We start from the raw sequence: 14274 nt of genomic DNA, 5'->3' as shown, positions 1-14274 counted from the left end.
TTTTTGCCTGCCTTCCTCTTTGTTGGGATATCACTAAGGTCGTTGCAAAATGACTACTAAACTGGTGGCTCTTATTTTGGAAAAACTCAAATTTTGGTGCATATACTTCCAAAAGCAGCAATTCGTGTTCTACAGTTACAGCAAGTTTGGTATTTGTTTCAAATATTACAAAGGAGGAGTTTAAACATTTAGCAAAGGAGGACAAAAGAAGAGTCTCTGTCCATGTACATACTCGGCTTCCTGGCAGCTGGCTCCCATTGTATTCCAAGGTTCTGAGCAAGACTTTGTGCTAGTTCCTGTGCCATGGCCAAAGGAAGGCCATACTGCATTTCAAGAGGAGCACAATTAAAAATAAAAAAGAAAACATAAGTTATTGTAACAAACACTACACCAGCTCATTCTGGCTTACCATATACCTACTACTTCAGTAATTCTATACAGCCAATCACAATTCTGTGTGCATATAAGGAAAATAAACACAATGAAGTACATAACAGAAAAAATTCTCCTCTCTTAACCTGCGGGAATCCTTGTCTGCTGGTTAACCTACAAAAGGGAGTCTGTTTGACATATATGTAAAATATAGTTTTGTATAGTATTATTAACCCATGTTAAACCAGGAGATTTTCATTATTGATTTAACATTGCACTGAGGGGGAAAAAAAAGTATCTATACACGTGGTTCAAATTTTTCAAGTTTCAATTAAAAAAAAAAATAAATCAGTAAGAATTACATGTCATCAATACCTCAGAAGATCAAGCCTCTTATAGTGAGAAGAGACAAAAGGATGTTCAGTGCTATATTTCAAATACTCCTGTCTGAGATTTTTGTGTGTAAGTTTCTGTCCAATATAGTAAAAGTCAATTTAAGATCTTACTAAGAGAATAATGCAGACAGGAGGAGTGTTTTTTAAAAAGAAAAGCACAGTGAGCAGTATTTTAATGACAATACAGGAAGGCTGGCTGTGAGAATCCTAACTTTTTAATACATTAGTTATCTTCAAAGCCCTGAATACTCAAAGGTATAAACTCTGACGTTATAATGTACAGTTTCTATTTTATTTCACTTTAGCCATGAAAAAAATTACCTCATTCACTCCTACTCCTCTGGTCACAGAACAAACCCCTCCAAAGTAACTTAAGCTGCTCCTTTTGTAATGAAACGTCACATTCCTTACAAATAAAAATAAAGAAAATACAACACATTGACACTGGGCACCAAGAACTTATTGAAAGATCACACTTTCACACAGACATTGCATGCATAATAATTCTCATTTAACATCAAAACCGACAAGTTTACAGACAGAACACCAACATCAAAAGAGTCCATCAGATACAACATTCTTTGACAAAAATACTATTTTTATCTTGTAGAATCAGAATCAGTCACAACCCACAAACAAAGTCATTAAGAGTGCACATCATCAGCACTTGGTATATCTTTTGAAAAACACAATGAGCATTGTGTTGCAATGCCTGTATTAAGGCAGTGCAGCTATGACAGAGGCTGGAGAAAATTCTTCATCCCCTATTTTTATCTTCCTCTGCAGAAGATGAATGAGAGGTGAATCAAATGGAACACAGACAATTGTCACTCCATCCTTATAGAATGTCATTTTGCTGGGAGAAGGCTTAAGGTCTCTATGCTGCACAGGGGACAGGCTCTTCCTCCCCTTTTGCTTACAATGCTGTGAAGTAAAAAAATACTGTTGCTCAAGGTTGATGTTGTGCCTAATGATGCAAGTGGAATTTCCCCTCAAATGGCTTATGTCTCAGAAAACAATTCATTACAGCTCTAAAGGAGGAGACCTTCCATTAACAAATCATCACTGCAGCTACATGTGTGAATAGAGTAACTGGAATGCTCTTGTGGCAACACATAACACTGTCAGCTCTGCCCTCCCCTGCTTTCTACTGGGAAAGCAGTACATTACACACTTGATTAGCAAAACTAGGTGTCCTTAAGGGCTCATCAGAAGACACTTCAAATATGTGACATTGTCTCCAGGTTGCAAAGATATTAAAATTTCATTACAGATATATATCAACATGACCATGGTATATACTATACATATTAAAAATAGGCTAACATGTTAAAAAATAGATTAAGCTTCCTAAGGAAGGCAGATGCTGATTGATGGTAGTGACTACCAAGAAAAAAAAGTGATACAGGCAGACAAAAGCAGTAGACAGAAAAGTTTATAGAAGTGCAATAGTCTAAACCATTGTCTAATGGTACATACGAGAGCAGGTGCACAGCATCAGCATGCTGTTTGATGTAGTGCTGTCGGTATTTGGAGAAATCATGAAGCATCTGCAGAGGGTCAGGGTGAATATTAATATGATCTTTTTCAGTCCAAGTTTCCACAGCAACAAGAACAACCCTGGTGTTCAGCTGTTCCTTGTATATCTGAGGGCAGAGACAGGACAGGCACAGGAGTAGAACACTGGGTCAAACATGCAGTTAGCCAGTAAGAGTAAAGCGGAAGGACAAGAGGGATAAAGCAGGAAGGAAACATGGGGAAACAGTTAGCTGATAATGCCTTGTATTTCCTAAAAGTTAATATTCTGATCAACTTAAATTTTAAGTTTTAGAGGACAAAAAACTGGCTGCTCTTTTTTTGAGCTACTCTCTTTAAAATTCTTACATCAAATAATTTCACCACTGATTTTTACAGAAAACCTGTACAAAAATCAGCAAAGAAGAAATGTCAAGGTACACTGTGTGATCTCAAAGAAAAAGGAAAGAAAGATCTCAAAGACAAGGAATAGTCAAAGCCAATTCTTAAGTCAAGATTAAATAATTTCTCAGTCCTCCAATATTTAATCCAAAATTTAATTCACATAATGCTTGATTTTCATTTATAGTATGACCACTTAATGCTACTCAAGTAATGTGAGAATTAATAAGAATATTAATTTTTCTATTAATTTTAATGTCACTGTAGCAATAAGACAAGGAAACAACAATCAGGCCCTAATAATTACAAAAGAGCTTTAAAATATCCATTTTAACTTTGTGCACAAAACTTGATTCAAATAAAACTGCTGTTCTCTTTTGATTCACGTCATAAATGCCAAATTTTATTAACTAAGGTTCTTCAGATCTACAAAAGATGCATTCCTTGTCTGCAATAGACAGTCTGTCCATCAAGTCTTACTTGGGACATGAAGAACACTTACTGTTCATACTTAGCTATGACCTAAAAGCACTGGATTAATCCATTGGCTCTCTAATGCATAAAATACACAAAAGGCAAGTTATTTGGTCACTTCCATGAGGCACCATATTAAATACATGCTTTTATTATCTTTTTGTGGAATTATACCTACAATACACAACATGAATTGCAAATATCCTCCTGCAGTTATGATAGGTATTTATACCAAAGAAACTAGCACTGACTAGCATGCCAGTCTTTTGTATCAAGGCAGCTTTATCTTTATAAAAAAGTCAATGTATAATACTCAGCTTGCGGAAAAAGGCAATAAATATAAGAGCAAGAGAGAGCAACCAGTTAAGCTCAATTTTGTCCAAGAACTTTGAAGGAAAGAGAATATTAATATGCTTCAATCTGACGTAGACAGGCTGAGCACATACACAGGAAATGGCTAACAGCATGAGAAAAATCAATAAAATTAAATCCCATAAATTATATATGGATGGATCAATAAAGACTTCTGTTTGCTGACAGGAAAACTCTATTTCCTGAGGCAAGTGGGAAGGAAGGAACGGAAGAGAGGGCAGAGAACCTGGAAGCCTCTGAAAGCCAATATAATTTTCCTAATAATATATCAGTAAGAAATACAGCCCACTCCCCATGAACACAAGCCAATAACAAGACAGAAATTTCTGCTCCTTTAAAGAAAAGGTCATTATGATGTCATTTTGTAATGACATAATCTCTGAAGGGACTGAATTCTACACTGGAGAGAAGCTGAATGTTTTTGTATACAAACATACAGCAAATAAAAATGTACAAACAGAAGGAACAGTCAGAGAAAGGGAAGACAGATTAAATAACTTTTGTTAAAATGCAGAAGAAATACAAATAAATCCTGATCAGATGAGAAAAAAATGAAGATGGAACTTTTTGGGAATGTCTAATAGAAATTACAGAAGTATTATTTAAATTATTTATATTTTTATCTGCTCTAGTAACTTCTCTTCAGACTACTGGCATTTTCAGACCATTACACAAAAATATTACAAAACACTTACAGTATTTCATGTATTATAAATATATTCCCCTAAGTTTTCATTATACATACTGTATATATACAACAATACTTTATCCTTTGTGAACTACACTTGCAGCTTCAACCACTTGTGAATAGATTTGTTTCATGAATCTAAACTCAATTAATTCTAATTCTTAAGCAGTAACAGATACTGAAAGCTCCTTCAAGTCTGAAATCCCCTCTGCCAAGGACTAACTCTGGCAATTCCAAGCTTTGAGAAAAATGCCTTCTACAAAAGAACTGGAAATCAGTTTTTAAAATGTAACTTTTTCAGCTGCTCATTTTTGTTATCCTGGTATCTGCTAATGTTAACTTTTTAAATACAACACTAAACTGACAAAGTCAGTGACAGAGTTTTCAGAAGAAAGATTGATACTTACAGCATCTATAAGGTTTACCACAGACTTCGCAAAATTATTTGTATACATATTTGAAGAACGGTACTTTCTGAACTAAAAGAAGAAAAAGTAAAACATAGTGAGAACTTAAATATTTATTACTAATACTTAATTTTTATAGCAAGAAAGGAAAATTACTATTTTAAGAAAGAGTAAGGGAAGAAAATCAAAAAGCTTTCCAGATCACAGCCTGTATCTCATATTCAAGAATATTCCTAGAAGATACCATGTTGGTTAGACAGTCTTTCACATCTATAAAAGGAGCATTTAGGCACAAGAAATATCCTATTTAGAATTAGAGTTCTAATGTTTGAGACAAAATGACAGGTAAACATGAACATAAACATGAGCTCAAAACTGAGAGGATGCTGTACCCATTAAAACTGTGTTTAATCTGATGAGTTAAATATGGCACTGTACTAGCCACATTTCATTAATATAAAAAGGAAGAGGAAGTGCATGGTAAAAGTAAATATGTGTTTGAATGCAGAAAGTGTTAAGCTGAGTATCTTAAATTTTATCTTAAAAATTTTCCATTTCTATAGACTTAGATGAGTTGTATTACAAGTTCTGTTTCCTAATTTCTGTGCATGTCATTACAATTGTTTCATGTCTTTCCTCAGCCTGCTCCACAAGTCCCCTCTGTTCCAAGTCAAGTTTTCCAAAGATGCTGTTATGGTATCTGAACATGAATCCATGACTTGAAAAAAGAGTAAAATTATAAACCAAAATTGCATAACACAATATGACTTGTATATTTTGCAGGCAGGAAAAATAAGTCTTAAAAATTTCACAGAAAATGAACACAAAATTCTATAGAACAGAGAGTAAAAAGTCTTACTAATTTCAACTACTGGTTAAAAGCAACAAATCTCATAATCTCATGAGCAAACACTATCAAGTTCCATGAAAGTGTCAGCTATTCCCACTCTGAAACACAGTAACCAAAAAGAGGCCTTGAAACAAGAGGGTGCTACTCTTATCAAGTAAGTTAGAGGATTAACTACCTTCCCAAATCAGAATTACAAAACAGATAAATCCCCTGCTTTCCAGAATTATGCTTAGTGCAAAGGTGAAAGTAAAACCAGAGACATATATACTTTTAAAATTAAATAATCTGTTTCTCAAATTGAAAGCCAGAAGAGTGACTCACACAGACACAATATATTACTAGATAACAAATTTTCCATCCCTTTACATTCCAGTTACTTTTGATTAAGCAATCTAATTTTATGTGGATGAAATGCCATAGAAATAACAAAAAGTTCACCAAACTTGATGACACTCATTTGACTGCAGAAAGATGAACTTTTACATATGTAGTTATTTACTGTTAAGTTCCACAATGCTTCAACACATCCACAGCAGGTTTTAATACCCAAAGATTCTACAACACATAAGAGACCCCCTCTCTTATAACTATTCTCAAAACAAAGCACTTTCAGCTACAGTACTAGTATGTACACTGAGAAGAGTATCCGTATCACAGGCCTGTTCCCTAGGGAACCATGATACTAGAACAAAATAATGGGAGAGGGGGAAAAGGGTGGCTTTGTTTTTTTTGTTTTGAGCCAATCCAAAACTTTCCTGGAAAGGTAAAATAATATGCTTTGGAAAATGTTCTTGGTTTTCATGAAAGTATTTAGATGTCAAAATCAATAGCAGTATGTAACATAATGTGTTTAAACACAGCTCCTAAAACAGAAATTAAGCCGAGTAAGTCAGCAAAAAGTGTAACAACCTAATTAAATACGTTTAGCTGTGTCTTTAGTGTTACAGAAAAGGACAATTTAGTGAAAATACATAATATTAACCACTAAGCAACACAACGGCCAAAGAGGTTTAAGATACTTCTTCTAACACAGAACCTTGCTGCAGGAGAAATCTGCCCTCTACTGGTAAGCAGAAAACCTTCAAAGTACATTTAGTGAGCTCCTGGAGCGGCAGGCTTTACTCATCCACTGTGAACACTTCCTTAAGTGTACCCATTTTATTCCTTGAAAAGAATTATTATCTGCTTCTGAGTCACTGAAAACTCTGAAGCAAAAAAATCTTGGAATGCTTGTGTGCTAAAATTCTAAGAAATAAAGCCTCAGAGTAGGCAACAGTTAGGGTCTGTAAGAAGTGTGGTGAACAGGATGGTTGACCTTTAAGCATGTTTGTAATATGAGAGGCCAGAGGAAACAAGATGGACATGGAAATATTATCTCTTCATAAGGAAGACCAACTACAGACCTCAGACAATTCAATAAAATGTCTATGACTTCAGTTACTATGCCCTATTCCTACACAACTAACATCTGAGCACTCTTAGAATAGTTTCCTACCACATGGCTTTACAAGTGAAAGCAGTCGAAGAAATATCTGTCCTACTCTTCCCACTCATTCAAATTCCCCCTACTTGCTGATTTGACACAGATTAAATACAGGTTATTTTTGCCCAGACTATTTCTATGATTTATTAAACAGATTAGGAAAGGTTGTATTGTCTGTCTATTCAGCACTGGAACAAGTACAAAATACTGCATCCTGTTCTGATATCTGCTATTTGTGGCTCTTTAAAATCACCCTTCACTGTTGACAGAAGAGCCCACAACAACATAAAGCATTGGAAAGACAAGCAGTAGAGTGAGAGATGCAAGGAGCTCTTACAGAACTTAAAAGTTTATTTCACTTGCACATAAAATAAGCAGAAACTGTTTTATCAACAGAATCTGATTTAAAAAGGGGTCTTGCTCACACAGAAGCAAAGCCATACTAAGAGCTGATGATCCTTATTTGCTTCTTAGTCAATGAACAGTTGAGAAAGCTAAGCAGGACAAAGGCTCAGAACGAGGCACAATCAAGCTGTTTTTAGAGTAACTCGCTGTGCTGCCAGTTGCAGTATATTCTTTGGTACTAGAAAACTTTTAAACCTATGTTGAGTATTTTTCCATAAGAGATATACTGTAGTTAAAATGTAGCTACTGGACTCAAATTTCTGATGCTTTTCAAAAACGGTCTTAAAATAGTTGTTTAGGTTTACAAAACTTATTGTTCCCCAGGCCCCTCTCTCCTGACTTTTCATAGGGGTAACACACAGACTCTTTGATAGCCTTACTTGGCATAATTAGTGAAAGTAGTAACATTTAAATAACAAATGTCAGTTAGTCTGGTTTTTTTCAGTCATCCCTCAAGAACAAAAAGGGGAAAAAAAAAAATAAATGGCAATAACTTCCTGAATCGAACAAACAACTTCTCTTGCGCTTCATTATGAATCCTGTTTATAAGTGTGCAAGAAGAACAATCAGATAGTTTTGTCTATATCCTTTCCTATATTAAAATTCAAGTTAATAAAATTAAACTCAAAGTAACAAGTTCTGACCTCTTGCTTTATTACTTTAAGGATAGGATGTAATTTTAGAAGGTGCTAGTATGTTTGTTCTGGACATATATGTTTTGTCACTTTACTGTGTTGGCTATGGACATATTAAATTATCTGTATGACACAAAAATGTTTCAGATGTATTTTGAATATATAATTGCTGTAGAAAACCTTAGGTAACATTAAGCATTATTAGGTTTTATGGCCTGTACTGTGTCTTACAGTACAAATGTACGCTGCTTATAAATAAAATATTTGTCCCAAAAGTAGCTGATGCAGCACAGTGCTATACATCAATCTACAAATTATAATAAAAAGGAAGATTACCACTGAATTGACATACTTACCATTTTATTGTCATTGACTATCATGAGCTCCAGATACTTCATTTCTTCAAAGATACCACGAGATACCTGAAGGATTAAAGAAATTATTTGAGAAATCATGAAGACGTAGTGATTTTCAAAAATAACTGCAGCTGATTTAATAGGAGTACCTATAAACATTCCGTAGGGTGTGTAAGCCTGTAAAAACTGGATCAGACATTCAACCAGGATAAATAATCAGAGCTCCAGTAACTTAGTTATGATACACACTGGCTGAGAATCTGAGTCACATCATTAAGCATGTTTAGAGTCCATTCTTTTTAGTTCAGCACAGAAGCCACCATTGCTTCCCTCTTCTCTTATTTTCACAAAGGAGACAAATCTCAAACACTGAGAACTCTTGGTCTACTGTACTATTCATCACAGATTTAATGAGGAAGGAAGTTACTAAAAATAGATGTGTCCTCAAAAAATACACTGGATTGTGCACCTCAGTTAAGAAATACAGATTAATCTTCTTTAATTCAACTATTACCCTAACTCTGACACATATGCATGTGCAGATCATGAGGACTGCACAGTTCCATTCTTTCAATATCCCAATTCTGGGTGTCCTCATTTGGATTTTTAATTTAATCATGCTACTTAAAAAGCCAATTTAAAATAAAGTCAGATATCTAGAAAGTATCAAGACTTCATTCAAAATTGTTCTTTATCCTCAAGCAGACTCCAAACTTAAAATTCACCACTTTCTGAACTCATTTTTACTACTAAACTTCAGTTCAACTGATGTCACTTTAGAAAGCTTATCCAGTGTTCTCCAAATATTCCATTTTTAAAGAATAATCTTCTTGTTTTATCATTTGGTAATCATATTATCTGACATCATCATGTTACCAAATATATTTGTTTTCTAAAGCCTTTCTTCTCTCAACACTAAAAAATTCAGAAATTAGTGGGTTTGGTTTTGTTTTTATAAATGGTCTTAATTCAGGTTCACACTTCTACTCACTGCTCTCTTTCTTCTCTTTCTCCTCAGCCACTGTAGTTCAGACAGAAAGGGCCATTCAGAACTGGATTCAGTCTCTGTACAAATTACAATTTAAGAATTTCATGGCATTATTTCAAACAGCTTATGTACACAGTCCAAACCAAAATTAGAAGAACTTTTGATATGGAAAAGTTAATTTTTTTAAATACACAAAATGTAAAATATCTCATATCAAAACTCAAGTAATTTAGAAATATGAAGTTAGAATTAAAGCATGCAAGGGGAGGTAAAGAGATTGTAACTTGGGCTTATTATATAAGTTTTCTTCCATCTCCTGTCCTCAATAGCATTAATATCACTGATCAAGTTAAATGATTTGCAGAAGAAAGCTAAATACAGGTCTTCATTGTTGGAAATCTTTCAGCTGCTTCTTGACACTCTCAATTCCATTGCAATAATTGTGAAAAAAGCCAGGTGAGTATATATTTTCAAGGTTTTCTAAATAATCATCAATTTTATATACACTGTTAGCCTAATATTTAAAATTTTTCAAGTTATATATACAATTATCTCCAATATTGAAAATCTCATAACATAAGCAAAAACATACCAAAGTCTTGCAACTGCTTGGAGGCTTGTGTTCCATAAGTTCTTTGGATGATATGTGGCCTGCTTTTACTTTCCTGATAAGAAAAATGAGACATTTTCTTCTAATTAATAATGTCAAGTGAAAAGTGAGGAACTTCTTTCAATATTTTTCATTTTAATCATTTTTCCACAAAATGCAAGGAACCATAGTACCAATTAATCCAGCGTGGTACTAATTTGAAGCAATCTATTTGCAATCCTGAGCAAATAATGGAGCCTCACTGTTCAGCACATTTACCAGCCTACAAAATCGAAATATCACAGATATCTGAGGTTACTTGAAAAAAGTCCTTTAAATGCCTTAGAGAACACAGATTATTTATTCCAATAAATCAAATTAGAGATTATATATCTAGTTGAAATCTTCCTCCCACAGACTAAAAGCAACTACTACTATTTATCACAAAAATTTATCTTTCTAATTGTAGCAAAATGCAAGAAACTAATCAATATGCTATCTTTGAGATTATTTCACCCTGTTTTATTGGTGTATTCAACACGTAAAAAGGAGAAGACTTTTAATGCATATTTTCTTTAGAGGCCTAACACGCCCCGAATTATCACATTTTGGTATCTGCTCTAGGGGACAACTATCTTTTCTTCCGTAACACCCCCTCTGCAGCGCCTGTCAAAACAAGTAAATCTTTTCAAAGGGTAGGATGCTACTGTTCTGTAACTTCCATAAGAAATACGCAATACAATGAAGGAAAACACTGTGTATTTTTGCTGGGGTTTTTTTGAGGGAAGCGGGGGTGGAGAAAAAAGTTTTATATAACATCTACTATAGTTAAGATTAACCAAGCCAAACAAACTACATGCTGAAGGCTGTGTCCAAGATATTTATCTCATATAGCACAATCAAAAAATGAGCCTCTGAAAGCTCTCTATAGCTGTATTATTTTGATCTTCAGTAGTTTTGAGAAAAATATTCATCTTATCTGTCTTCTTGTAATTTAGAATTCCACTTGAATCCTCAACAGTGTTAGCAGATGGTATCGTACTTTTACAACTAGAACTTTTGCTCTACTTCCAAGTTCTACTGAAATATCACACTGAGAGACAGAGATCCTGGTTTCTTTTGTCCACCCAAGCAAGAAAACAGTTTAGTAAAATTCTCCTCTGCCTAACTATATGGATACCATTGTATAAATATAATCTCTATGAATTTACTGTACCTGTGCTGTTGGTTTTCAGCCTTACAACCTTTACGAATATGTGCGACATCAAAACGCATTATATAGCTTGAGGCATGGCATGTAATATTGTTCCTGAGGAGACTGAGAAATCTTTTTGGATGTAGCATTTTACTATGTCTCTACAGTTTCATTTACAGCCCAATAATTGACCATCCAAATGATACTGATTCCTCTGAATGTTGATCCAGTTTCTTTGAAAGTAACAGGAGTCAAAGATTTTGCAGATCTTTCTTTGGACTGTAAGTTCAGCTTTAAGGTCAATAAAACATATCAGTTCTGCAGCATTACACTGTCATATACTGTCAAGTACTAGAGTGAGACAAGCTTGAGAGCTGTGATGCAGCATCTGCAATATATACCACAGATCAAGTAGGATACAAACCTTAATAATTCCTTGTCTCAATGTTACAGAGTAATTTCACTGAAAATGATTCAAATCTTTGAACCATTCAAGAGGTATAAATCTAACTGGTTTTACTACTTTCTATGAAATTGAGTCAGTCCTATTTACAGCTAAAGTTTTAGGAACAGCTGTAATACAATACACTTAACACGAAGTACAAAAATAATTACAGTAAGACATTTGCGTAAATGGAGTCCTAAATGCTGATCCAGCATAGTCACATATTTGACTATTCTGGATCAGAATCATTTAAGCTCTACAGTGACCACTGACTTAACACATATAAAGTGTAAGATAACCAGATATAATTATCTACTTCATTAAGCTCTTCATGGAAACATGGTAGGTCAAAGAGCAATCTGATACAATTATTTAGAGAGGGATGAATAAATGACTTCCACAGATCCCTTCTACGAATTTATAAATTCTTTAGTTCAAGTACTGGAGCAAATTGATACACACTTTTTGACAGTCCATAACCATTTGCTATGGAAACAGCCTTATTAGTCTACTTCCAACACCTAAATGGTCAAAAATAACCAGGAAAAGAAAGATTAAAGAAAAGCAAAGAAAAATCTCAGGCAATTCATACTTCCACATTTCTCGCCTTAAATAAATTCCAATCAAGTGTTTTAAAACACTTTTGTTTTTCATATGAATGCATGAGAGGTAATTTATTAATTTATTCCAATACTTGTATTTGCTATTCCTTGAGCACTCTCCCAAACCAAATAAATCAGATAAAAATAAACTTACTGTACTGTGGGTCAGATCCATCGGTTCTATCAAGTATAAATAAGTATTATCTTCAAACATGCCACTAGAACATGGAGAAAAATAAGTGATTTTTAGTATTACCTGGTAATTAATTTGACTCCAGGATATGATTTTTGACAGGACAAAACCAAACTTAGGGCTGAAAAAGTGATCAATATTAAAATAAATTCCATATATGTTAATTATATGGACATTATATTGCTAAAGCCAGTAATTTTTTTTAAGAGATAAGATGCATTTTAGTGAATACTGAATGTAATAGCAATGTAATGATAAAGCACCAAAAAGAGTAAAGATATGACCTTGGAAAGAGAAAGTCCTAAGACACACATCAGCATGCAGAACATAATCATCAGCTGAGTTGCTCTTAACAATAACTAATCCTAGTAAGGACTAATTTCTTGCACTTTTTCCTTGTACAATCTAACAAAAAGATCAATTTTTCTATTGGGTGACAGAATCATACATTACTACTGACAGTCCAAACTGCTAAAAGTACAATTCTTGTTTGTCCTTTACCATAATAAGTCATCTGGTGAAATATTCATTTGCACTTACCATATTCAAAGGTTTCATGAGACAGCAACAAAAGACTTTGATCCCAATGAAACAACAAAAAAATGCTCACAGTCTGGCATAGCTGGTACTGGCATGTCAAAACATCAAAATTCTTTGGGACTTGAGAATATCAGTCCCTCACATATTAAGAGATAATATTCAAGAGTAACAATTAGTTAATAGCCTTCTTCGAAAAAATGAGAATGTGCACTTACTGAAGACCATTACAAGTTGAAAGTGCGACCTTGGAATCCTTGATACCTCTGATATTTCCATGGTAGTAACAATGTTCTCCACCCTAACAATGTTTAAAAAACAATCAATCAATCATACACACAAAATTACCCTGACTTAACATCTGTTGCTTAAAACCAAGGCACAAAAAGATCTAACACCTTGCATTAGGTAAAATTTCAGAGAAAGCAGTGCTTAGTACTAAAGAAAATACCAATGACTAGCCCTAATTGCTTCTAAGAGAAAAACTGTGCCCAGTAAAGACTGTAATTCTTCAAGCCAAAACATAATTTATTCTTTTGCTGAAGTCGCAGCATTCTTGATCTTTAAGTGCATTTCTTTGCTGTACATTGATTCTGTAAAAATGTTATGTAATGAGCATTGAACTGTTTCTTGATACCTTCCAGGTTTGCTAAAATTACAAGTGATACAAGGTTTATCAATCACCTGGCATGTATTTGGCTTAGATCTGGACTCTACCAATTCTGTCACACTAAAAATTTATCAATGAAAAGTTTACACCATCAGATTGCAGGTACAAATATCACTAATGATGAATGAGCCAGAAAGTTAATCCAGTTTAGCAACACTAAAAGTGTACAGTTGGATTTTTACTGTACATATCAAAAGGGTACTAAAAGTCAACTCTTGATTTTAATAAATGGGTGTGCAATGAAGCTCTGCGTATAGTCTTCCACTTCTCCACAAGAATGTAAGGGAAGCTGCAATATGTGCATGTACAAAGCAGGAGACCAAAATACCACAGAGAAGAATTGGTACATACTTAAAATCTTAAAGTTCTGATCCAGAAAAGCCTTGCTCAGGTGTCAACTAAACTCTAGTGAATGCTACACACTTTCCTCTTAAGTAAAAGCAAAGGTTCCCTAGACCTGCCTGTTCTCATAACAGAATAAGCTAAACTGAGTTCTCATCTCCTGAAGCAATCAGCTCCTGTCTAAGCTCTCCTTAAAGTGGGCAGAGAAGCAACCAAATCATCCAAGGAGACTTCAAGCATGTGCACAACACACCTAAGACAGAGTGACAAGATGGATCCTCACAAAATAGAATTGCAGTGGCTTTCTTTTCAAAACATTGGCCATTACATGCAAACGCCCCTCTCAGGCAATAACTACA

General features: G+C 34.3%; 1 protein-coding gene across 1 annotated transcript in view; it reads right to left on the bottom strand.

Annotated features, from left to right (window-relative positions):
• Positions 1-232: 232 nt before the first annotated feature.
• Positions 233-14274, bottom strand: part of LOC104527296 (disintegrin and metalloproteinase domain-containing protein 23) — a gene marked incomplete at its 3' end in the record, with an annotated part of 17196 nt that continues 3154 nt past the window's right edge. The window contains exons 2-10 of the mRNA XM_010170977.2: positions 13122-13204; positions 12328-12391; positions 9935-10007; positions 9346-9419; positions 8355-8420; positions 4626-4697; positions 2247-2413; positions 1089-1173; positions 233-323 (exon numbers count right to left, since the gene is read on the bottom strand). Coding sequence (XP_010169279.1) covers positions 233-323; positions 1089-1173; positions 2247-2413; positions 4626-4697; positions 8355-8420; positions 9346-9419; positions 9935-10007; positions 12328-12387 — 688 coding nt within the window. The remainder of the gene's footprint in view (positions 324-1088; positions 1174-2246; positions 2414-4625; positions 4698-8354; positions 8421-9345; positions 9420-9934; positions 10008-12327; positions 12392-13121; positions 13205-14274) is intronic.

Source organism: Antrostomus carolinensis, unplaced genomic scaffold (genome assembly GCF_000700745.2).
Source record: "Antrostomus carolinensis isolate BGI_N321 unplaced genomic scaffold, ASM70074v2 scaffold34636, whole genome shotgun sequence".
Taxonomy (NCBI): domain Eukaryota; kingdom Metazoa; phylum Chordata; class Aves; order Caprimulgiformes; family Caprimulgidae; genus Antrostomus; species Antrostomus carolinensis.
The sequence above is the reverse complement of the archived record's forward strand: the minus strand, read 5'-3'. Positions and strand labels throughout refer to the sequence as shown.